Source organism: Alligator sinensis, unplaced genomic scaffold (assembly GCF_000455745.1).
Source record: "Alligator sinensis unplaced genomic scaffold, ASM45574v1 scaffold8_1, whole genome shotgun sequence".
NCBI classification, from domain to species: Eukaryota; Metazoa; Chordata; order Crocodylia; family Alligatoridae; genus Alligator; species Alligator sinensis.
The window spans coordinates 328,914-352,509 of record NW_005842568.1 but is presented as its reverse complement, the minus strand read 5'-3'; the positions used below and the strand labels follow the sequence as shown (position 1 = coordinate 352,509).

Here is a 23,596-nt window from a genome sequence, read left to right as displayed (position 1 = left end):
CATAAAAAGACTGCATTCAAAATTGGAGCATACTGTAAACTCCGAGATTAACTTTTTGATTAGAAGCAGTTTAATATGCATATCTGCTGGAATACATGGGAAAAGGGACAAATTGATACGGTTTGCGCCAGCTTGCAAACTTTAGAACACAGTTACACTTCAGAAAAAAACCGTCTTGTTAAAAACTTCGTAACGGAAGCATGTTAAACCTGTTTTGCTCAATACAAGGTGTCCCTCCCTCCAAATCACCAAAACAGAGATGCACAAAAAGAAAAATACACCATCATGCAACAAATCAAGCATCTGCTCTCACATCAGGTTCACAGACAATGCTAATGTTAATATGTAAGACACTAGGCATTCCCATGCTGTTAGACTAATTGACGTCTTCCACAAATTTCACAAGCAGGGTAGGTTTCAAATTTGCATTGCACTAAAGCCAATGCAAACAGCATGCACACAAAGGTAGATTCAAATTATGAAAGCTTTAACACTAATTTTGCTGCTATTACTTTGCTTCTAGACTTTGTGTGAAACAAGCCAGTTGGTTTCTTAATTAAGATTTATGCAGCTGTGAGTTAAGTTCAATTAAGCTATTTAACAGTAGCTTTAGAACATCAGCAGTGATTCTTACCTTCTGGAGTTGGAGTGCAACCCAAAAAAAGGAGAAAGACACCCCTTTAAAAACTTTACCAAAATAACAAGCTAGCAATTAATATGACCCCTCCACCCCATTCACAGAACTAGAATACATCACTGCACTAACACACACATTTTGGAACAGACACACATTTCTGGATCAGCCTGCATTTTACCCAGGCTGGTGGAAACCGAACATACGTATTGTGAGACAAGTGGTATCTGCTGTTTGCAGATGTTCTTTTCACTTCACTTTCAGGGAAGCAATAATAGGACTGTCAAGTCTGAACACAGCTTCTAGATAAAATGACAGCCTGGCAGCAAAGTGAAACAAGTCTGGTAGTGTGTAGAGATTCACTTCAAGGTCAGAGAGTCAGACAGCATGTGCCGGTGGTAATTCACTTCAGTCCCTAGGCCTCTCAGCTGTGCTACTACACAGAGGCCATGAATTACCTGCTGAGCGATTCATCTGGAAACATACCACACAGTACAAGTTCAACCATAGATCCGCCGACACCAGTGAGTTTCAATCAGTGGTCTGCGGATCCCCAAGGGGCCACAGACTACGTGTCTAAGGGGTGCATGAACCATGACTGTGATCAATCAAAAGTACGTGAATACGTGCACTTACAATTCCAAGGGCCATGCACCTCCAGTCACATTTTTTTAGGGGTCCTCAAATGCAAAACAGTTGAAAACCAGTGGCCTATACTACAGGTGACTGTCCCACGGCAGTGGTGGCACTGCTGCGTGGCAGAGTCCCCTAGTGGAGACACGGCACATGGCAGGCTCTCTGCTGCTTTGCAACCCCAGCTCCCAAAATGAGGGAAGCTCCTTTCCAAAGGGGTCGGTAGCATGGGCATGCCAGCTAGAAGGTATGAACTTTTCACACCCCTTAAGCCAACAGTTATGCAGGCAAAGCTTTACAGTGTGAACCAGGCCCATGGCAGAAAATGAAAAGTCTACAGTATACGCTTGACTGTGTCTCAAGAGGGGGCTATTCTTCCTAACCTCTTCCAAATTTATTGCGGGTTTCTTTCGAACAAGATTTATTCCTTGGGTCTCCAAAGAAAGCCAACTTTTTATGCAAAAATGTTTCAGTCAGTTATAGGTGAACAGAATTCTGCCAAGACGCACATAAAAATGTTTTGTTTCTAATACGCATATGTTTAACACTCAAATACAGCTGCCTGGAAAATGTGGTTAGAGTTACGGTATCATCTTTATATAGGACATTTAAAAAAAATACCCATTTCAGTTTACTGATATGACAAGAAAAACATCTCAAGTGCAGGAGAGATGTGAAAGTATGCATTTATCAAGGAGAAAGTGTGACTTGGTCAATCTCTGTAGTGGTGGCACTTTTCATTCAATTGTGCAAAACAGTAAAATGCTCATCCTGTAATACTTCACTGGTCGTGTGAGATTGCTGTCTAGGACCAGAATCTCCTGCAGGCAGAGGCACCGCCGTGCAAGATGAGGGCCAGCCCAGAGCACAGTGTAACTAGTAAACAGCCCTGAGAAGCTCACTAGTGAGAAGACAAGTAATGATCGGAAGTGGTAGGAGTACAGGTTCCTTCCCCCTTCCACCACTTGCCCCACATCTCAGCAAATATGTGCAGGTGAGTGGATCAGATCAAGGAGAAGACTCATTGTCGTGCTAAGAGGTAATGACTTCTGTTCACTTAGAGCAGAGGTGTCAAACATATGGCCCCCGCAGGCTGGACCACCCACCTCTGCGGCCTGAATCGAGTCTGCGGGGCTGCCCACCGCAGTGGTGGAGCTCATGCTATGGCAGCATGAGTTCCTGCGGCTGCTGGAGTTGTCTCAACGTGGCTCTGGAACCCAGAGAGTTAACACCGCTCGCCCCCATCCCTCAACATTGCAGAAACTGGGCATCAGGGAAGAGGGGGTGGGGGGAAAGAGTTATGAGCAGCAGCAGCAGCAATTAAACTTCCCAAGTACCGAAGCTGCACCAAAAGAACAACTGGTAGCTGCAGGATTAACACCACTGCCACCACCACTGGGGCTGTCCAGCAGACAGCCCAGCAGGTTTGACACTCCTGGTGCAAAGCAGCTAGCGTGCAGTAAGGTGGAGTGTGAAACTGCAGCTCTGCGCTTGCTCCCCGCCCAGAGTTCATGCAGAAAGTCAGTGCACTATTAGTTCACCCCCTGGTGTGCTACGTGCTACATGCTACATTACCCCTGGAGACAAGCCCCATGTTTCCCCTTCACAGAAGACAAATTAGCATGTTCCTCCGGAGGACTCTAAACTACTGACATATACCAGGTTCAAAAGGGTTTTCTACAAGTGATTTTTTTCTTTGCCTTTTTGCCACAAAACAGCCTGTTATCTCAGCACAGGCACCAGGACCCAGATCTTCAAAAAGCAAATACCTCTCAGGAGTTGTGCCCAGATTTTTCTGGAAAGAAGTGTGGGGCCACTCGTTAGGTTCCTCTAGTACTCATCCCTAAAGCAAAGAATTATTAGCTATGCTGAACTTCTCTATTAGTCTAAAGAAAGAAAAAAAACCCACCCCAAAACTAAACCTCTAAATATTCTGGATCTTTTCCTATGAACCAAGGCCAACTCACTGGTGACTATAATCCCAACTGTTACTACATAAATTATCAATTAAGACTAGCCTCCTGGGGAAGCTTTACTAAGCTGGCGCATCAAAGTTAACTATACATGGGTCACTCCACATTGTAAAAGAATCTCTTCCCGCAGGACCCAGGAAATACGGGGAAGGTCATCTTGCCTACAGTTTCTCCTGCAGCAGGTGGACTAGATGCATATCCATCTCACCAGGGTCCATACACGAAAGATGCTTTGAAACCTGGGAGGCTTACCTTCTACAGGACTCCTCCATTAAATCCTCTGTCACCTTGTTTCTATAGACATCTGCTGGGAATGGACAGTCCTCCTATACTTCTTAACAGGTTGCTGTTTACTACTGCCTTTGGACTGCTCGTAGATGTGACAACAAAACCAAACCAAACCAAACCAAACCAAACCAAGGAACTGGCTGAGGCTGCACGCTCCCGGTGCGTGGCTGTCATGGGAGACCTTAACTACCTGGACATAACGCGGGAAGAGCACTCCACCACATCCGAACAGTCGCAAAGCTTTCTCATGTACGTGAATGAGCTCTATCTGACTCAAGAAGTCTATGGACCGACAAGAGGCAAAACGCTGCTCGACCTGGTACTGACAACGGGGTTGACTTAAATCAGCGACCTAATGATCGAAGGGAAGCTGGGAGACAGTGACTATTTGCTGATCGCCTTCACCATCCACCATAAAGCTGGCAAGTCAGTCAGCAATGCAAAAGTCCTCGACTTCAGGAAAGCTGACTTGACCTGGTGGCTTCCTATAAGTACATCAGGGTGTACATCACGACCTGGGGGAATGCCTGTTCACCAGAGTGCACCAAGGGATGTCAAGATCCAATGGTCACAAACTCCTGCAAGACCGTTTCAGGCTGGACATAAGGAAGAACTTCTTTACTGTCCAAGCCCCCAAGGCCTGGGACAGACTGCCGCCGGAGGTGGTGCAAGCACCTACTCTGGACTCCTTCAAGAGATATTTGGACGTTTACCTTGCTTGGATCCTATGACTCCAGCTGACTTCCTGCCCCTGGGGCAGGGGGCTGGACTCGATGATCTCCCGAGGTCCCTTCCAGCCCCAACATCTATGAAATCTATGAAAACAGAGCTTTACTTCAAGCTTGGCATGCCCCCTCGCCGAGTGCAGCACACGCCCAGAAGAGGCATCATGTTCATTCGACCCGACTCACCCAAGGTCTATATAGAATCGCACATGCCGGTGGGGCTTTTTGGTGCTTTTAGCTAACAGCTGATTAAATCGATCTATACAGATGGTGGGGAGCTGGGTCGAACTAACACGCTTCCTCTTCCAGTAAAGCACTGTTTTTTCCCCACATCTGTTGGTAGCCTCGATTTCAAGGCTTCCAGCTTGGCAAAAGTTTGTATCCATTGCTGGAAAGGGTATGTAAAGTCTTTAGTTAAGTTGGCACCAGGATCCTATTTGGGGCTTCACTGTATCATCTTCCTGTGCAGTTCTTGCCGATTTCAAGCTCTGTAGGCTCGTAACAAATATTCCACTACCCTAATACTGTAAAAACTGTGTGCATTTGCTAGGTTACATCTCAGTATTCTTAGGTGATCAAGCAAGTCTAACTCTCTCATCACTTTCCCTTCAATGTGTCCAGTTCTGTGCGCCCCATTTCAGGAGGGATGTGGACAACATGGAGAGGGTCCAGAGGAGGGCCACCCGCATGATCCGGGGACAACAGGGCAGACCCTACAACGAGAGACTGCGGGACCTGAACCTATTCAGCCTCCACAAGACAAGGCTGAGGGGGGACCTGGTGACCGTCTATAAACTCACTAGGGGGAACCAGAAGGGTTTGGGGGAGACGCTGTTTCCCCTAGCCCCCGCTGGCATAACAAGGAGTAATGGGCACAAGTTGATGGAGAGGAGGTACAGATTGGACATCCGAAAAAACTACTTCACAGTTAGGGCGGCTAGGAGCTGGAACCAACTTCCAAGGGAGGTGGTGCTGGCCCCTACCCTGGGGATCTTTAAGAAGAGGCTGGATGCCTACCTGGCTGGACTCATTTGAGTCCCGTTTTTGTTTTTAGGGTTTTTTGTTGTTCTCCCTCCCTGGCGGGGGGTCGGGCTAGAAGATCTATTAGGTCCCTTCCGACCCTAAAACTATGAAACTATGAATACATCTACCTCCTTTTTAAGGAACTGTGGGCATGTCTACACGTGCTATTAAGTGCAGCTGAATAAACTGTGGCACAGTTCACGCTAATTTATTGCTCCCAGGAGCAATGTTTACTTGTGTGCCCGGGACTGCAGCGTGTTGAGTCAGGGCAGCACAGCCCCAGCTGGCAGCTGCAGAGGGGCTCAACATGCTGTGGAGGGGCTGGCTGGGGCACAAGGGTGCTACAGCATGGGGCTAGCCAGAAGGCAGTCCCTGCCCTGAAGCACCCTTGTGCCCCAGCCAGCCAGGTCAGCATCAACACGTGCGTTGCAGCAGCGTTATTTACTCCAGCCTAATAGCATCACGTGTGGATGCTGACTTCTTACTGCAGGGCTATTAGTCAGCTCCACAGTACACGTCTTGTGTAGACACACCCTGTGTCTGGGAAAAGGGGGATGGATTTTTCTGTCTGAACCCAGATGGCTTACTCCTGACAGAACGAGTGCTAGTTTGCTACCACCAACTGAAGAGCTGATCTTCAGAAATTCAGTGCAGGAGAGTTCAAAGTAGAAAGTACTCTACTGGACTTGCTGTTTGTCTCCCAAAATGCCAAATAACTCCCTTAGAGCCTCAGATACCCGCTAAATTGAATGGTTATTGCTGAATGCTTGCTGAATCTCACTGCAGCCAAGAGGATTCCCAACTACATATGCTGAATGTGTTTGGAGCCCAGCCTTCTATTCAGATAGGACTCGGCCTTTCAGAAACTTCTAAGCCTTTTACAGCTTTAGCAAATGATGAGTTAATACTGCCTACACCATCATCTGATGCAGTTATAGCTTCTAATATTAATGTACCACTTTGAGGGTCTCGGATAACTGTTTCTTAAAGATCAAGGCCCAGAGATCTATTGTAGTTTTTAGGAAACCTATCAGTTAAGTATTTAGAGCAGCAAGATGGAATTTATATCACTGCTCCTTGATACAGTTCAATATCTTTGCACTTGGGAAGGCTATCCATTATAAGAAGCTGCACTGGGAGCCGGAGATCCTGGCCACGGCAGCAGCATCCAGAGCAGTGTGGGGAGTAGTGCCAAACGGGAGCCCACAGGGTGCAAGTTAACTGCCTGCGAGCTGCCAGTTGGACAGCCGTGATCTAGAAGAGCATAGTTTTCCTTCCTAATCAGAAATTTAGAAAGTGTTTAGGATGGAAAAAGCAGCTGTGCAGTCTAAATTATAGTTGCTTCTGTTGAATGAATCCCTTGCAAATCCAATAAGCGTTCACCTCCTTATTGGTTTTGCAAGAATATTAGAAAGATATTTGCTCTGTCTGCTATCCCATGGCTTCCTTATCAGCCATGGGATGGAAGTGAGTCGTTGCCTTTCTCACTCAAATTCACAGACAAGACGTTACTAGGACAGAGTTGGGGTAACCTTTTCAGAACATCAAATTCAGGAAAACTGGGAGAAAGAATTGAGGCCTGTAGTACTGGAACCTGGACTATACAGGCTTGTTGAAGTCTCAGAATGGCCTGTAATCATACTGATGAAATCAATCTCTGTCAAGGAGGCTTCTTATTTCAGAAATTTAATCCAAGTAGAGCAGACAATTAAGGCACTGAATCCCTTTCACTGCCCCCTAGGGTAACTGGGGACCTGGGCATTATGATGGTAACACACTAAGTCTCTGGAAAAATAGGAAACAAAAAGTTAAGATACATGCTGCCACCACGGAGAGGCTGACGAGAGCTTTTTGGGGAGTGATCATGTGTTCTGAGGGCATGACTGTAGCAGCCTACACAAAGCAGTGGCCCCAAGTCTGTACATACACATAGCACATGACCGGTCAGAACTGCTGTGATGCAAATGCAGTGGAGGAGTGCTTACATACCTGTGGTTTGCTGTGATAAGGAACTGTTAGCAGAAAATATTGCTGGTAAGGAACCTGCACATTACAGGGGTCACTGCCCAAGCAGGGAGTGCCAGTTCCATCCCGTGTGTTTTTATAAGATATCCACCGCAGTACAAAATATCAAGGCTATGAGGCATTGAAAGAGCCCAAATGAGGCATGCCTTCCTGTCAGCCACTTAATTCACTTAGTCTGGCAAGTATTTTAAACTGTGACTTTATACCCATTCTGCTATAATAAGGGGTCCTGGAAAAGCTAGGAACATCACTTGCATGGTATCATCTAACCACAAAGCATCTGTCATGCAGGCCTGCATGTTGAGCTGCTTACCTTAGTAGGTCCCAAACTTTTGGCCCCATGGGCCAGATAAGTGATGCAGGGCTGGCCTACAGCCTAGACTGGACCTCATGTGGTCTTGGCTGGCCCTCACACCACCCGTGTGCCAGAATCAAGCCCTGAGCCAGGATTAGGACTAGAGGCAACGAGCTGCCCCTGCATGCCAGATTGGTCCGTGCCTCCAGGATCAAGCTCATGCCATGTTGCATGCCTGATCCAGCATGCAGAGCCACGTTTGCTGGCCCACAGGGCTCCCCACAGGTCCAGAAGCTTGGCAATGAGGAAATGGTGACACCCTGCCAAATTTGCAGACCTGTGGAGCCTTGAAGGCCTCATGATACGGTGCCAAGGACTGGATCTGGCCAGCAGGCTTGGGGTTGAGTAGCCCTGGCTTACCCGATTACTAAAAGGCTTCCTTTGGAGGGAGAAGAAGGGAACCCCTTGGAAATGAACAGGCACACTTTATTAATGCATGGTGAAGGTTGCTAGGTGGGATCTTATGCCCTTGTAGTAGAATTCAAACTCTGACAAGCAAGAACCAGTTCAAGGTGTATGCCACTGCAACCTTCACTTGCCAGCTCCAGGGAGGTAGCTCTTGCACAAGCTCTGCTTTACTCTCAGTGAAAATGAACCGGCTGGAAATCCTCTTATACAACCAGCTCCATGCATCTTATGATGTGCTCATCCCTTCTTCCCAGTGCTAGTGCTTGAGAGCTTGTGGGATGGGATGGGATGCAGCAGCATACCCAGCATCAGCCTCAGCATTTTGTGCTTGATGCGTGAAACTAGCAAGTCTACACTTGTGTAGATACTAGCTCGTATCAGGAGACAGGGACAGGGTCTGGGACCCCTTCATCTGGACAGGGCCTCAGGCTCCTAGTTTAATGGTGGCAGTAGAGGTTCAGACTGTTCCAGATCCAGGATCGCCTAAGGGCAGGGAATATACTGTAGACCAGCCCCATGTCACCCAGCCTAATCCCTCCTCCTGGCATCCTGGAACCTCTTTCCTTGCTGGAAGCATGCATGTATGGAACAAGGTTTTATTTTTTGTAAATAATTTAGGAAGCGTTTGAACTGTCTGTTTTAATCAATTACAGTTCCCCTAAATAATCACCCTATTGCACATACATGTTCTTGATCTGCCTACAGAAAGAGTCAAACATACTGGTTGGGAATGGGCAGGTTCCACTGGCTACAGCCTATCTCCTTAAGCTACCGTCTTGTGAGTACCGGCCAGCTAGAAATCCTCTTGGTACCATATACACGCTGTTATCAGTTTGCAAGAGTTAGCAGAGAGCTAAACCTTCTCTGCTGACAGTTTATCACTGCTTTACCAAAGTGGTGGTGGATGCCATTCATTACATGGGACGTGTTTTAGACAGCTTGAAACTATTTGGTCATAATTAGGGATCTGGGTTTTCTATTCATAGTCTCATAGTTTTAGGGTCGGAAGGGACCTAATAGATCTTCTAGCCCGACCCCCCGCCAGGGCAGGAGAACAACCCCAAAAAAAAAAACCACCCTAAAAACAAAAACGGGACTCAAATGAGTCCAGCCAGGTAAGTATCCAGCCTCTTCTTAAAGATCCCCAGGGTAGGGGCCAGCACCACCTCCCTTGGAAGTTGGTTCCAGCTCCTAGCCGCCCTAACTGTGAAGTAGTTTTTTCGGATGTCCAATCTGTACCTCCTCTCCATCAACTTGTGCCCATTACTCCTTGTTATGCCAGCGGGGGCTAGGGGAAACAGCGTCTCCCCCCAACCCTTCTGGTTCCCCCTAGTGAGTTTATAGACGGTCACCAGGTCCCCCCTCAGCCTTGTCTTGTGGAGGCTGAATAGGTTCAGGTCCCGCAGTCTCTCACTGTAGGGCCTGCCCTGTTGTCCCCGGATCATGCGGGTGGCCTCCTCTGGACCCTCTCCATGTTGTCCACATCCCTCCTGAAATGGGGCGCACAGAACTGGACACAGTACTCCAGCTGCGGCCTGACCAGCGTCGCATAGAGGGGGAAAAATTCGCATTCATCATGGAAAAATGTGACAAAAACCAGGTTTTCTTATTTTAAAGGAGAAAAACTTGGATTTTCTCCTTTAAAAGAGAGAAAAATGTGGGAAACAGTGGGTTTGCCCTTGCAGGGTGCAGAGTTCCAGTCTGCGAGGGACTGAGGGGAGTGGGGGGAAGGCAGTCAGGCAGGGGGCACCATGTGCATGTGCACACATACACAGGTAGCAGCTGGGGCTCAGGTGCTGCGGACCCAGGTCCTGGCCACATAAGCCTGGCAGCTGGGGGCCCCCTCTGACAGGGCAGGCGGTGAGGGGCCATGGCATGGACAGGGCACTGGCACAGCAGGGCTGCTCAGCACAACAAAGCGGTGAGGGGGGACAGCCACAGCTGGACTCATGTACTGGTGGAGGAAGGGGGTGGGGAGCTCCGATTTTCCGTGATAAACCCAAAAATCAACACCAAAATTTATAGGTATTTAAAATGTATTTTATTATAGTGCTTGAGGCACTGGTAGGCTTCCAAGTTGCTTTAAAAATTGTAAATATATCAATAAAACATTGCATTCAACTGATACCTAGATAGACAGTGGCATTTCATTTTAATCACAGAAAAACATGGATTTCGAGGTTTTTAAGAAGAGAATTTGAAATTTTTAAACAGAAAACCAGCATCCCTCGTCATAATTAGAGCTGTGGTTTGATCCCCCAAAGATTCAATTTCTTTTTCCTCACTTGTAGCATATTTATTTGCATCCCATATGTCCCCAAGGTAAGATACATACCCCATTTTGGGAAGGCAGGATGAAGAGAGAGGTGCTCTCTTTTAACCAAACTGTTTCCTCATTTGAAATAGGCCCCCCAATATTGGATTGCTAGTTTTAGGGGAAAAGGTGAGTATGGTACAGGAAGGTATTTACACTTTTTCATTTCTATTTTGTCCTCTTGTATATTCTAAGTTTGAGAAATGCAGTTTTAAGCAAAAGGGTTCTCACTTTAAATACAAACACAGCTGGCACTCCGCTATAATAAATGGCATCGGCCAAATGCCCATCTAAATGGAATTACTCTTCCAGTTTAAGAAAATACATCCATACTTAAGTGATGCTTAAGTCAAGTACTTTGCCTTTCAGCTCCAAGGGCATACTTCCAGTGACTGCTACTTACCTGGAGATTGAGAGAAGCAAGGTTTTCTGGGGATAACCTTTCATTGGACCAACTGCACACTTGGAAGAGATGACAGACCAACTTTTGGGCTCAAAGTGCCATCCTGGAGGTCTGGCAGGAGGCAGGACAGAGTGATACATTAGAGACGAACCAGTTAGTCTTTAAAGGTACTACCACCCTGCTCTGCCTTCTTCCTGCCCTCAAATTAACATGCCCAACTACCTCTCAGGAAGCTGGCACAGGTTACCTTTCAGCCATTTTAAGTCTGTGGACTGTTAGGTCATCTTAAAGTTAGAAGAGGTTTGAATTAGTTGCAGGGAAAGCTTAATGCTGGCCTGAGCCGCACAACTGTGACCTGCCACTAGAGGGTCTGGAGAGCAGAGGTGTGAGCATGGAGCCAGGAGTCTATCCCTCCTCTAGGGTGGGAAGAGTGGGGAGGCGGCCACGCAGCCCTTGGAGAAACCAGCGTGTGGCTCCTCTCCCTCTGCAGCAGCAGGAGATGAGGTGGAGCTGCAGGTTAAAGGGGAGAAGTCTTGAAAAACTGTTTGAAGTAAAGTGTGGGGAGTGGGGAGAAGCAGAGAAAGGAGTAGGGGGAGAAATAAGTTTAAGAAAAATTAAAGGACCAAAAGTCTTGCATGCGTCTCAGTGAATTGGGATTGGGTCGAGGGTAGTTGGGTAGGAGGCAGTAGGGGCTATGCTGGCTGGGATGGGGGAGCCCCACCCCAAGTAGGTCTGCCAAGCTGCTCTCGGCTCCCCTGGTCCCATTTGGGCAGAGGGCCATCTACCCTGTGCTCCCGTTCCAGACAGCGGAAGGAATTCAGTTCACCCACCACAGGGGCTATAAGCAGTTAACTGAATTTCTGCCTGGCTACACGTTCCCTGCTGCACAGCACTCACACCAGGGCAGAGCTGCGAACCAGCACACTCACCGCACAGCACAGAGCACAGCGCTGTCTTGGGACACTTGGGCCAGTACCACCCCCTGGGCAGTAGAGTTCAGGAGGGTGGAAAAGCTGCTCCATGGAGCGCACACGGGTGTGCGTGGGGGGGGAGGGGTGCATCCTGGGATACTGGAGGACATCAAATTGATCACTATTCTCCATGGAGAACAACAACTTCTCAACCTGGGTAGAATGGATCAAAGATTGGCTTTGCCCCAAGTGGCATAATTTTAAGATGCTTAGAGGATACTAAGAAGGGGTAAATATATGAATGCTCATGTTTTAACTGCCTTTAGAAGGGTTTTAAAGGTATCCTGCAACACCTCCCTCTCCCTCAGTTTGGGATAAAATAAGTGTAGCCTGAGCTAAATACCAGATAAAAAAGAGTGGCTCATGTTAAATCCACGCGTGAAGGAAAACAGTCCTTTAAGAGGGATGGAGGCAGATGGTAAACTAGGATGAAAGAAGTTAAAAGTCCCTTCAAAGCAAGAGAATTTTAGCTAAATAGATAGCCTTAGTTATGTAAGAGAGCAAGGCCACAGGGGAGAAAAGGGTCATTATTACCTGTGGAGTACCGAGAGGTTCGGAGACGCACCAGCTCAATTATAATGAGCCATGAAACTATTGCCTGTTTTAGTCCCTGGTGGTTAGCATCCTGTCTTCTGATGGCGTTTTGCAGATTTGCCTTGAATATAAGGACTGTGAGGTCAGAAATGAAGTGATTGTTCTGCAAAAAATGTTCTCCCACTGATGACTGGGGGTTTCTTCTTTCACCTTTTTTCTGCGATTGTTCATTCTGGAGTGTAGTAGCAGTTTAGTTTCACCCACACAGCTTCTGTGAGCGCATTTAGTCCCTCAGAAGAGCTACACCACATTGGGACAGATGCGTAGGATCCATGGATTCTGATGGTCATGTCTGGCTGTCTTCAGGAGCATCGTCCTAACAAGGTAACCTTAGCAGACCCATCAGGGACTGAAATGATTGAGCTTCTTTTAGAACACACACAAGAAGGATTTTATGAAAGTTGTATGGGTAGCGTATGAGTAACCTACTTTAAAAGACTTACAGAAGGGCACCTGGTGCTCAACAGCTTGTTTAACCTGTTTCCAGCTACACAGTTGGTCCAATGTAAAAGATACCACCAAAGAAACTCTTTATTCTTTCACATTTTCTGGGGCATCCAGTTACTTTACTGCTGGAGATATTGGATAGTCTGGAGGGAAAATGAGTCTAGTCCAATGGTGGAATGTATTATAGGGACCAGTCTTGAATTGGCCGTAAGTAAAGCATTCTAACCATTTTCTATCAAGTTTTACTATTTTTAAGGATAGCTTTCCTGCCTTTAATAATTAAATACGAGTAAAGAGAAAAGAGTAATTAGTTTTTTGTAATGCAATTTTTTTCAACTTGGAATTGAAATGGATGGACGTTAACAGAACATGATCATCTTATCAGCGATAAATTCTTCTGTCACTATCAACACCAACATTACATGTAATCTGGTATGACCCATGATAAACAATGCTTCTTCCACAGGTCCCCACAGATGGAGACAAAACGATTTGGTCACAGCCCCAACAAATGTCAGGGCAGGAAACTGAACATGCATTTCCCATGTGCCAGGCTACCAGTTACCACTAGGCCTTCCTTCCACCTACTGTTAATAGTGTTCCTTTGCCAAAAGTAGTAAGGCGGGGGGGAGTATGGCTGAAATTTTAGCATGCCCGTCTAATGACTGACCGCCCTTTGTGACCCAGCTCCAGCTGCAGGCCACAAGTCCCCCGGAAGAGCTAGCTGCCTGCACTTACCTTCCTCACTGACCCCGACCCCTCTGCAGCAAGGGGAATTGCAGATGCGGTAAAGCAGCAGGCTCCACAGCAGAGAAGAGCGCTGCAGAAGGAGTGGATAGCCTGGCACAGCTCTCTGCCACCACCCCCATGCCAGGTCAGGCCTGCAGGACAACTTGCAGAGTCCTGCCAAAAGGGGATTTCTATGTAGGTTAGTTCCAATATATTCAGAACCTACTTTTATTATTTGTTCTTGAAGGTTTGTTTTAAATTTTAAGTTGAAGTCAGGTTTTGATCCTTTTACGGTCTTTAAAAGGGTGGGTGGTTAGTCAGATTTCATTACCAGGAGACTGACTCCAAGAAAACTGCTGATATTGGAAAGCAGCATGAAACAACTAATAGGACTCAATACACATTTCTTGAAAGGGCAAGTAGAAACAGTGAAGCTCTTGAACTTAGTACTGGCTCCCTGTTTTCTCCTTGAAATTACACTACTTCCTTTGGTGTGACAGCATACTGTTGCAAGACCCTAAATTTAAGAATAAAAATGGATTTCAAGATCCTGGCTGGTGAATGCATAGCTCAAGTGTCATGTAATAGTACTCAAAAGTGCTGTTCAGCTGCAAGCCCAATTAGCTTTTACTTCCAATACAACTGAACAAATAACTACATTTCTGTATTTTTTTTGTTTTGTTTTAGTGTGTAGGTGCCTGTCTTTTCATCTAACCCAATGTATTGAGACCTGCTGTAAAAAGCACTGGAGACTGTTGACTTCAGAGTTGCTTTAAATTGAATTGTTGGTGCAGAGCTGCGAGTTAAGCGAGCAGGAAGGAATCAAAGCTAATTGAAGACATGAACTACCAATGCTTAAAACATATTTCAGATGTGTCGGTAACCCACAGATCAAGAATCTTGCTGTTTCTGAAAATAACTGATATATTTAATCTTCAGATCTCGGGTCAGTCCCCTCTTTTAACAGACTTCCTGTATGGCCTTAGGCAAATTGCCTCACCTCTGTTCCCGAAACGGGTCAGTAATGTTTCCTTACTTCAGTGCGCTGTAAAAATAGCTTAAATGTTTAAGATGCTTGGATACTATGTAATAAAGCCATAAAAAAGCATGTGTAATGATACCTTCTAACATTAGTGCTCAAATATAACAACTATGGAAGTAGAACTGCAAACTGGGAATGCAGTGCCAATACAACCGAATATTACTAGTGTGATTTTTATTTATTTGTTTTTTAATTGAAGCTTCAGGCAAGTACCAAAACCAGTTTTTGGCTCTTCCGCCGCACTAGTAACAGACATTCTACACATTTACCTGGCAAGTGCAGTCTGGGCAGCAGGATAGTTCTTTACCTACTTGGTGTGTTGTCCCTTTGAGCCTGTTAACTGAAACCTGGGGTCAGCTGGTGTGTGATAGTTTATACATGTTGAAGAAGTATGAAGGAAGTGAAGATGATGGCTACTGGTCAGAAAAGGGGACTTGAAAAATGGAGGCAATGATGAAGCTGAATGCAAAAGCTACAGGGCTGTATGTAAGCCTTGAATGGGTATATGGTGGAAGCTATCTATGCATGAAATCATTTTCTGATAAAAATTTTGTGGAAAAGGAGATCCAAGGACTTGTGCTGCAGTTGAAACAGTGCTGAGGATTTGAGGACTGAATGGAGCAGAGCAGGCTGTGTGGGAAACTCTAGATTTGTCAATACTTCCTGAATAAGAGGACCTGGACAGCAGACCTAGGCATGAAGTCTCACGGAAGTACAAACATAAGAGCAAGACAGAGGAAACTACCTAGTTCAGGGAACAGTTTATGCTATAACAACATGGATAAGAAATAGGCAGAAATTGGAGTTTCACAGATTTCATAGACATTAGGGCTGGAAGGGACCTCGGAAGATCATCGAGCCCAGCCCCCTGCCCAAAGGGCAGGAAATCAGCTGGGGTCATAGGATCCCAGCAAGATAAGCATCCAGTTTGCTCTTGAAGGTATAAGGAGGGGTGTACTGATATACAGTGGTTACCTATCGGATCGGCACCAATAAAAGGAGAAGTGATGTTATTGGCCATCGGCTTTTTTTGGTCATTGGTCATTGTAGCCGATAATTACAGCCGTGTGCCCGGAGCACCCCAATGAGTTTAGTTTGGTCCCCGCACCCAGCCGCCAGCCCGAAGTCCGCAGCAGACTATAGGTCCCAGTGAGCAGTGGGAGGGGAAGGGGGCACCAGAGAATAGTTGCAGGGTGCCATGGTCAGCAAAGGGAATGAAACTGGCTCCTGCTGCTGCCGCCACGACAACACTTCATGCATAACAGGGGCCTAAGCACTGGGGCTGCCGCGAAGACGGGCTGCACGCAGGTGGGGCAAGGTGCTGCGCAAGGGACATTCTGCTCCACTGGGTACCTTTGCAAAAGCAGCTTCTCCCCAGTGCCTGCCAGCGCTGAGACAGCAGAGTGCTCTGGGACTCCAAATGCACCCAGCACTGCTGTCCATGCAGGGGTCCACCCCACCCATGAGGGACGGCAGGTAGGAGCCATGGGAATAAGGTGGTCACCGCTTTTCTCATTGAGGGCTGAAGCAGGCAGGAGGCATACACAAATGCAAAACAAGAAAAAAAAAAGTTTGTCAGTCATTTAAAATGCCTTGCACTATTACTAAATATTGGTTAAAATCAGATCAGCATTGGCCAAGAAAGCCTTCATCAGTGCAGCCCTAGATCTAAAGGCAGCTAGAATAGCAAGAAAAGAAGAGAGGTAATAACAGAGGTGGTCCGGGACTGGAGCCAGAGAACGAATGAGAACAAATGCATAGAATGCAAAAGGAATAGAAGGGAAAGGACTGAATCTGTGCCAACGCCAGGAATTGGGTGCTGCGGAGTCATTAGCAAGAAGAATCAGCAAGCCTGCCTCTACAGTGGGTCCAGATAAAAGGAGTAAACAGAGAGCCCTAAAAAAAATGGAAAATGCTGATGATCCGCAAATAAATCTGTCCTGGAGATCAGCAAGGGGTGGTATGAAGTCCAAGGTCCTGCACTTTGGGACTGATAACAAGAGATTTTTGTTATAAACTGGGAACTCATCAGCTGGAAACAATAGAGAGGGGCGGGAAAGATCTGATGTGGAGTCTGAGCACAGGAAGACAAGGCACCAGCGTGGTGTGGGATGGAAGAAGCAAATGTGTTCTTGGGATAGTGGGAGAGATATTTCTTAGTAGGAATGAAGTAATTAATGGCAGTGTACAAAGGCAGTGACAGCTCAATTCTAGCCAGACCAGCAAGCCTTAAGCATGCTAACCCAGTGAGCTGTATGGCTTGGATGGATCTTTTGACATTTTTGATGGTTCAGAAAGATTAATTCAAACTGAAACAGCTGCAGAAAAGGACTGTTAAGATGATCAGGGGAACGGAGAGGCTTACAAGGAGGAGGCAGTATTGGTCCTTTAGCTTCACAATGTTAGAAAGGAATAGGACTGTTGTATAAATACATAAAGAGAAGTAAATGCCAGAGAAGAAGAGTATTTAAGCCACTGGATAATGGTGGCACAAGAAGAAAATGCAAGTAGACAGGCCAGTGCTGAATTTAGTTTGGAAATAAGGGAGGCTTCTAGGGGGAACGAGGTTCTGGAACAGCCTTCTAGGAGGAGTACTAGGAGCAAAATGCATGACTAGTTCTGTAATGGTGGGTCCTGAACAGTTCACAAGTGTGATTTGTATACGTGCCTGCAGGAGGGAGAGCAGAGGGGACTGGTCTCTGATCTAGGAAGTCCAGTTCAGTTCTGGGTTCTTGCTCAGTTATTAAGTTAAATAAAAGGAAACTTTTTTAAAATTTGAAGTGTGGAGGTTTGTTTGTTGGTGGGAACCTGAAATACAGGCTTCAATTACACTAAACACCTTTGGTAACACAGGGTAGGAAAGCCTCTATTCTCTCACTGCCCCATCTAAACTTCACCATATTTTTACCTCTTAACCCTTCAGGCTGCGTACCTACCCTGGCAGACTATAAGTAGCGCAGAACTATACAACTACTGGCCATGAAACTGTTGGAACAACTTAAGTATTTGCTGTTCACCCCTAATAGTTCTCAGGTGACACTTTCATACCACAACTGCAGTTTTGAAGTCTTGTGCAAGTTTCAGAGCTGCAGCTGCACTTTCAGTGCCAATAATGCCTTCAGGACAGAGAAAAATGGAAGTGCAAAGCATGGTCCCAAGCTGAAGGAAGAGGCCTGAAATTTCATCCCCAAGTGCATTTTAAGTGTTACAGGCAAAAGAGGTGCAATTAAATGGAAGCTCACAAAACACAGGAACAGAAGACTGCAAGGGGCCTCCTAGATCATGAAGTCCAGTCCCCTACATTTTTCAGGCAGTTTTTAATCAGAAGTAATGCTTTAAGTCACCACTTCAAACTTTCACCCACAGTTGCAAGGAACAGTATGTAAAACCCCAGGAATGCTCTCTAATATGCCAGAGGTCAAACAGGAAACACGGGCACTGTGGTGCCCTGCCGCTGCAACAACAGGGAAGCAGTTGCTTGCTCAGCAGGTCCTAGGAAAAGGACCGTGCCCCACAGAGGGAGGAAGCCCCTGCCCACACAGCCCATGCAGTTTGAAGTATGCAAAAAAAATCCTTCCTGATGCCAAATTTAGTGATCTGTCTGACCCTTGTGCAAGCTCTACTTAGTTTCAAGCAAACAGAGAGCTTCTTTGGTCTTCATACAAACTCTCTCCACAGTGGAAAATAGTCTCCAACCATCTCTTGTTGAAACTAGACACTCACCCTTAAAACTTAAGTAAGAATTGCAATGTTCTAGTGGCTACACTGGTAATTGAAAGACATTTCAATATTCTGAATATAAAACACAGCAACTGTACATCTCAGTGGCCATTAGTAAAACTGGATTATTCTGACTAAAAACAACATATTACCTTTAGATGCACAAGTAGTAAAGTAAAGCGTGTGTGGAGCTGAGGCTTAATGCTGCATTTCTTGAGGGGCCTTTGGTTAAAGCCATAGAATTTAAAAGGTGGGCTGTCTAAAAGCTCTCTAACCACTGTCCCCATTTCCTATGGTAGGGTCATGGACATCTCTGCATGGGCTCAAGGCTGGAAACCCCAGTTTTTAATCTAACTGAAGAGTCTTCTGTGTTTACACTCAAGACATTAAGGCCAAAATTTTTTCTCTTCTCACTGTTGGACATACATTTCATACATGTGCTTCCTTGACACTTTTCTATACCGTTCCCTTTTTTAAAATCCCAACATATGAACTAAGTAGTAAATGTTTAATTTGATTGCTAGACAGGATAGGATTTTCCCTTCTCACATAGAATGCAATTGCATACTATTGAAGCAATACAGTTATTAAATATGAATTGGTTTTATCCGTTTTCTATGAGCCAGAGCTGTTCAACTAGGTATAAGGAGGTGTTAATGCCTTCCAGGTCTTGCTGCAACATAATGCAGCATGAAAACTGGAGAAGCCAGTTTCCCCAGTCCTGTTTGTGATGCAACAATGACTTGCATCAGCTTTTACAATAAGACAAGGCATTCTGTCATGAGCACTGATGCAGACTTTCTGTACACCAAGTAAATGCATCTACTGATAATGAAATTAGAGAGGGCATAGACAGCTGTATGGTGGGATCCTGTCATCTTTCCTAGGGGCAGACTGGCATTTGGGGCTGCATAGTTCCTTTTTAGAACTTACATCTTCCTTGCACGAGGCACTGAATCTAGTACCACCCATTAAAGTTTCTTCCTAGTAGAAATTGGCTCGATTCCTTACAATGAATGTAGAGAATTGAGTTTCCTTGTTGCCTACTGTTTTTAACTTTCTCCTTGTGAAAAAAAACAAAACCCACTAACTATAATTCCATTAAGAAAACTTAACTCCAGTGAGTAGCCATATTTGACTTGCAGCAGCAGATCTACTTTATTTTGTTCATCTTATTTGCAGAATGAAAGGTCTGGTGTATTTCCGAATTTGAAGGGTGCTTCATTTCTGTCAAGATGCTCGATAGCCATTTCATATATTGGAATATATAGCTATATTTTTAGTCCCTTCATCAATGAAAGGACAAAAACCTCTAAAATTATTAGTGAAGTAGGGTACGCTATTGCTTAATCGAGTTGCAGCTGAGCTTTTTTTTTTTTTTTTTTAGTGATTATGCCAATATGAATAAAAAGTTTGGATCATGAAGCATCTGACTGAAGAGGAGAGATGTTATGTTCTTGTTTTGACTTTTTGATTAAATTCATGGAGAAGCTTTCCTGAGTATTTGAGAAGGTACAAATAAACAGGAAGATCCAGATAGGCATTTAGTCGAGTAAGAATTCTGTTTTCCACCCCAATTATTATTTTTTTTTTTTAATTGCAAAAGGATATATAAATGAGAGAACAGTGGAATATTCAGAGCAATTGCAATGGTTCAATACTCAAACAGGTACAAACTGATTGTAATAAGGGACATTCAAAAGACTCAAGGCTCAGGGTGGTGACAACTAGAAAAGGTTCTAGAAGTGGAACAAAGCATTTTCAAATAGTCACACAAATTTTTGAATTGTTGAATAAAAAGGCCACCACCTCTTATCGACACACTGGAGAAGTGACACTCTGGATGAATGGAAAGATGCTTCATTTCAGATGCTCAAAACCAATTCAGTTAAAGCTAGTGCAGTCAGTTTCAGTTTTGCACTTAAAAAAAGTTCCAGAGCCCGAAGTATCACACCCTGCCCCCCTTAATAGGATTTATAAAGGGTTGAACATCACAGACTGCTATTAGTTCATTCCCATTTAAAGTATGAATGAACTGCACTAGCTACTTGGTACAATGTTTTTGATGCTAGTGCCTTAGAAGTCCTTTTTGAAAGCGTGCTTGGGAACCTATGTCCCATCATACGTGCTTGCCTTCAGAACCAAAGGAACACATGGAATAGTGCTGAAGGGAGGATCAGACTCCTATCTACTTGCTCTAAGTCACTACTGCAACATATCTAAGAAACTCACCTGATTTCTTTCAGTCCTTCTTTCTGAATAACTTGAAGAATCTCTTTATGGCTCATAGGTGTATTAGGGTATTTCTCCAGGACCTGGTAAGCAAAAACAGATTAAAAGTGTAAGTTATTAAATCAACTCTCCCCCACATCCAAGGTATTTATCCTGAAAACCATTAAATGTGGTTCATGCCTACAGGGGGTGAACTGGAAGAAGGGAACTACTAAGCTGCAGAAGTCTCTTCCCTACCCCCAGCATCCAAAATGAAATCACAAGTCACCTGGTGGACCAAACACAAGAGACGAAGGAATTTCCAAAGATTTTTTGCACTTCTGTACTTAATTGGCACTCTCAGATGTCTCGAACTGGTGGACATGTAAGAATCAGGTCAATGGAGGACTTGCACTCAGAAAGTTACATTATAGTGTACATGGAAAAGGAGAATGAGCAAAAAAAACATTAGAGCACACGAAGTAAAGGGAAGGAGGAATGACTTCCTGGAAAGAGCTCTTTGTCCTAGTGAGAAACATTCCTGCATGGAATAAGACGATCCAGCCTCATCAGAAACAAGTCCCATATCCACATATTCAATTGCTGCAAACCTTACTTGAGGAAAGGGTCCCCAAAAAGGGATCAAGAACAAAATAAGATGGATACTATTGCCTCTGGCTACCTACAATGCCTATTTTTCAACCATAATTAAGCATGCACGATGGAAACAGTGACGTTATTTCCTAAGATTGGGTGTAGGAGCATTGTTTTGGTGCAGCTTCCAGCCAACCTCATTGAATCTGCTGCCTTAAGTTGATATGCATGGTATGCAGAGATTAAGCTTAACACAACCCAAGCACCTTCTAGAGAACTGGGAGCTAACCTTTTTGGTAGGTGTACCACAAAATTAGCCCCACACTCTCCCAGTGTCACACTGATTCCCTTCCTCTCCCCAATCTGCTGCTCTGCTTTCTGTTCCCTACTCTGTACTCCCTGCCCAGTCTTTTCCTCTGCTGTCTGCCTCCTGCCCTGTGCTCCCTGCCTCATCTCCTGCCCTGCTCTCTGCTTCCTGCCCTATCGGCTGCTGTGCGGCCTTTCCCCTACCTGATCTGCCAAGTGCCACACACAGGCTGGTTGTGCCATCTTCCTGGTAGATGGTGTTCCTTTTTTGAGAAGAGTTAGTACCAGAAGGATTTTTGATGTGGCACTAGCATGGGATATCAGGACCTGAGCTGCATCCTGGAATTCAAAGAATGAAGCGAAACAGATCTCTAGCCTGAAAGCACAAATCCTCAGTGTCTACAAGTGTATGGGATTCCTAGAGGTCCACTGAGCTGCAATTGCTGGGAGCATAGATCAAGCAGATACATTCAATTATCCAATCAGAAATGAAGAGCTGGAAGGGACCTCGAAAGATCGAATCCAACCCCCCTGCTCTGGGCAGGAATACTGCTGAGATCAAATGATCAAAAGACCTCCAAGGTTGGGGTCTGCATCGCATCCTTGGGAAGTCTATTCCAGATCCTGGTCACCCTTGCTGTAAAGAAGCTCTTCCTTGCAGCCATTGGCACAGGTAACGCTGTTTTGGCTATCACGTGTCCTTCCTTAAGGGTGTTTCAGATACTCTCTGCACTGCCATGGCAGTTGAAAAAGGAGGTCACTGTTTGCCACAAAAGGGCACTTGCAAACATGGCTTGAAAATTTGTAGTTGTGGTACGAGGAGACTGAAGAATAAAAAACTTTTTTCCATAAAAGGTCTGACCTTTTGAAGTCCCTTTGGTGAATTTTACTCTTTCTGAGGTGTTTTTGTTCTTGTTATTGAGGTTTCTTTGTCTTGTTTTGTTTGTTTTTTGTAGTCTAGGAAACCCCAATCTGGATATATTTTTAAGGCCAAATCACCAGAATTGTGTTTCTATAACTTAGGTTGTTTTAATATCTCAAGCAGTAAATGGCCCATATTTTCATGTTGCAAGGATGTTTTGTTCTACTGGGCAGTTAAAACTGAAGTCTCAGCCTCGGTGCGACTACCAGAAATACCAAGCTCCCTTCAGCCCCATTTAAACCAAGCTTTAGGTTAAGATAGTCCAAGTGCCCAAAGCATTGCATATTGAAGTGATTCCTGAACAGTAGATAAAAATAAAACCTCTTCCCACTTCAAGTGGATGGTCAGCCCCATCTTACATAGGCTTACAGACTAAGCAGGCAATACAGCATACACACACATGAGAAAGTAGGGCAAGACACACTTAAAGATTGCTGTGGTCCAGTCACTAATAAAGACTGCAATTCTCAAGGGTTGTTAAATGCCATCTTGTGTGTCTGCACAAAAACTCAGCACATCAGGCCCGAGTCCCAGTCAGGTTCACTGAGCACTATGTTTAATATACCCGCTACCGTCAATCAGAGAAGTCATGGCTCAGTCCTCGGGCCCGCCCTGTTCAACATCTTCATCAGTGATTTGGATGAGGGGGTGCAAAGCACCCTGTTCAAATTTGCTGATGATACCAAGATGTGGGGGGATGTGGGCACAATAGAAGGGAGCAACAGGCTACAGTCGGACCTTGACAGGCCACAAGGATGGGCGGAGGAGAACAGGATGGGGTTCAACACAGACAAGTGCAAGGTGATGCACCTGGGGAGGAACAACCGGCACCATACCTACAGGCTGGGGAACTCCCCTCTTGTCAGCACGGAGGTGGAAAAGGGTCTTGGAGTCATTATGGACTCCAAGATGAACATGGCTCGGCAGTGTGGGGAGGCAGCTAGGAAGGCCAACTGTACCTTGTCGTGCATCCACAGATGCATTTCAAGCAGGACCAAGGGGGTGATCCTCCCCCTCTATGCGGCACTGGTCAGGCCGCAGCTGGACTACTGCGTCCAGTTCTGGGAGCCGCACTTTAAGAGGGCTGTGGACAGCATCGAGAGGGTCCAGAGGAGGGCCACTCGCATGATCAAGGGACAGCAGGGCAGGTCCTATGAGGAAAGGTTACGGGACCTGAACCTGTTCAGCCTCCAGAAGAGAAGGCTGAGGGGGGATCTTGTGGCCTGCTATAAACTAGTCAGAGGGGATCAACAGGCACTGGGGGAGTCCCTGTCCCCCC

General features: G+C 45.6%; 1 protein-coding gene across 1 annotated transcript in view; it reads right to left on the bottom strand.

The window, feature by feature from the left end:
* Positions 1-23,596, bottom strand: part of ASXL2 (ASXL transcriptional regulator 2) — a 181,568-nt gene that overhangs the window by 113,030 nt on the left and 44,942 nt on the right. Inside the window, exons 2-3 of the mRNA XM_025214141.1 lie at positions 20,517-20,599; positions 14,644-14,646 (exon numbers count right to left, since the gene is read on the bottom strand). Of these exons, the coding sequence (XP_025069926.1) occupies positions 14,644-14,646; positions 20,517-20,599 (86 nt within the window). The remainder of the gene's footprint in view (positions 1-14,643; positions 14,647-20,516; positions 20,600-23,596) is intronic.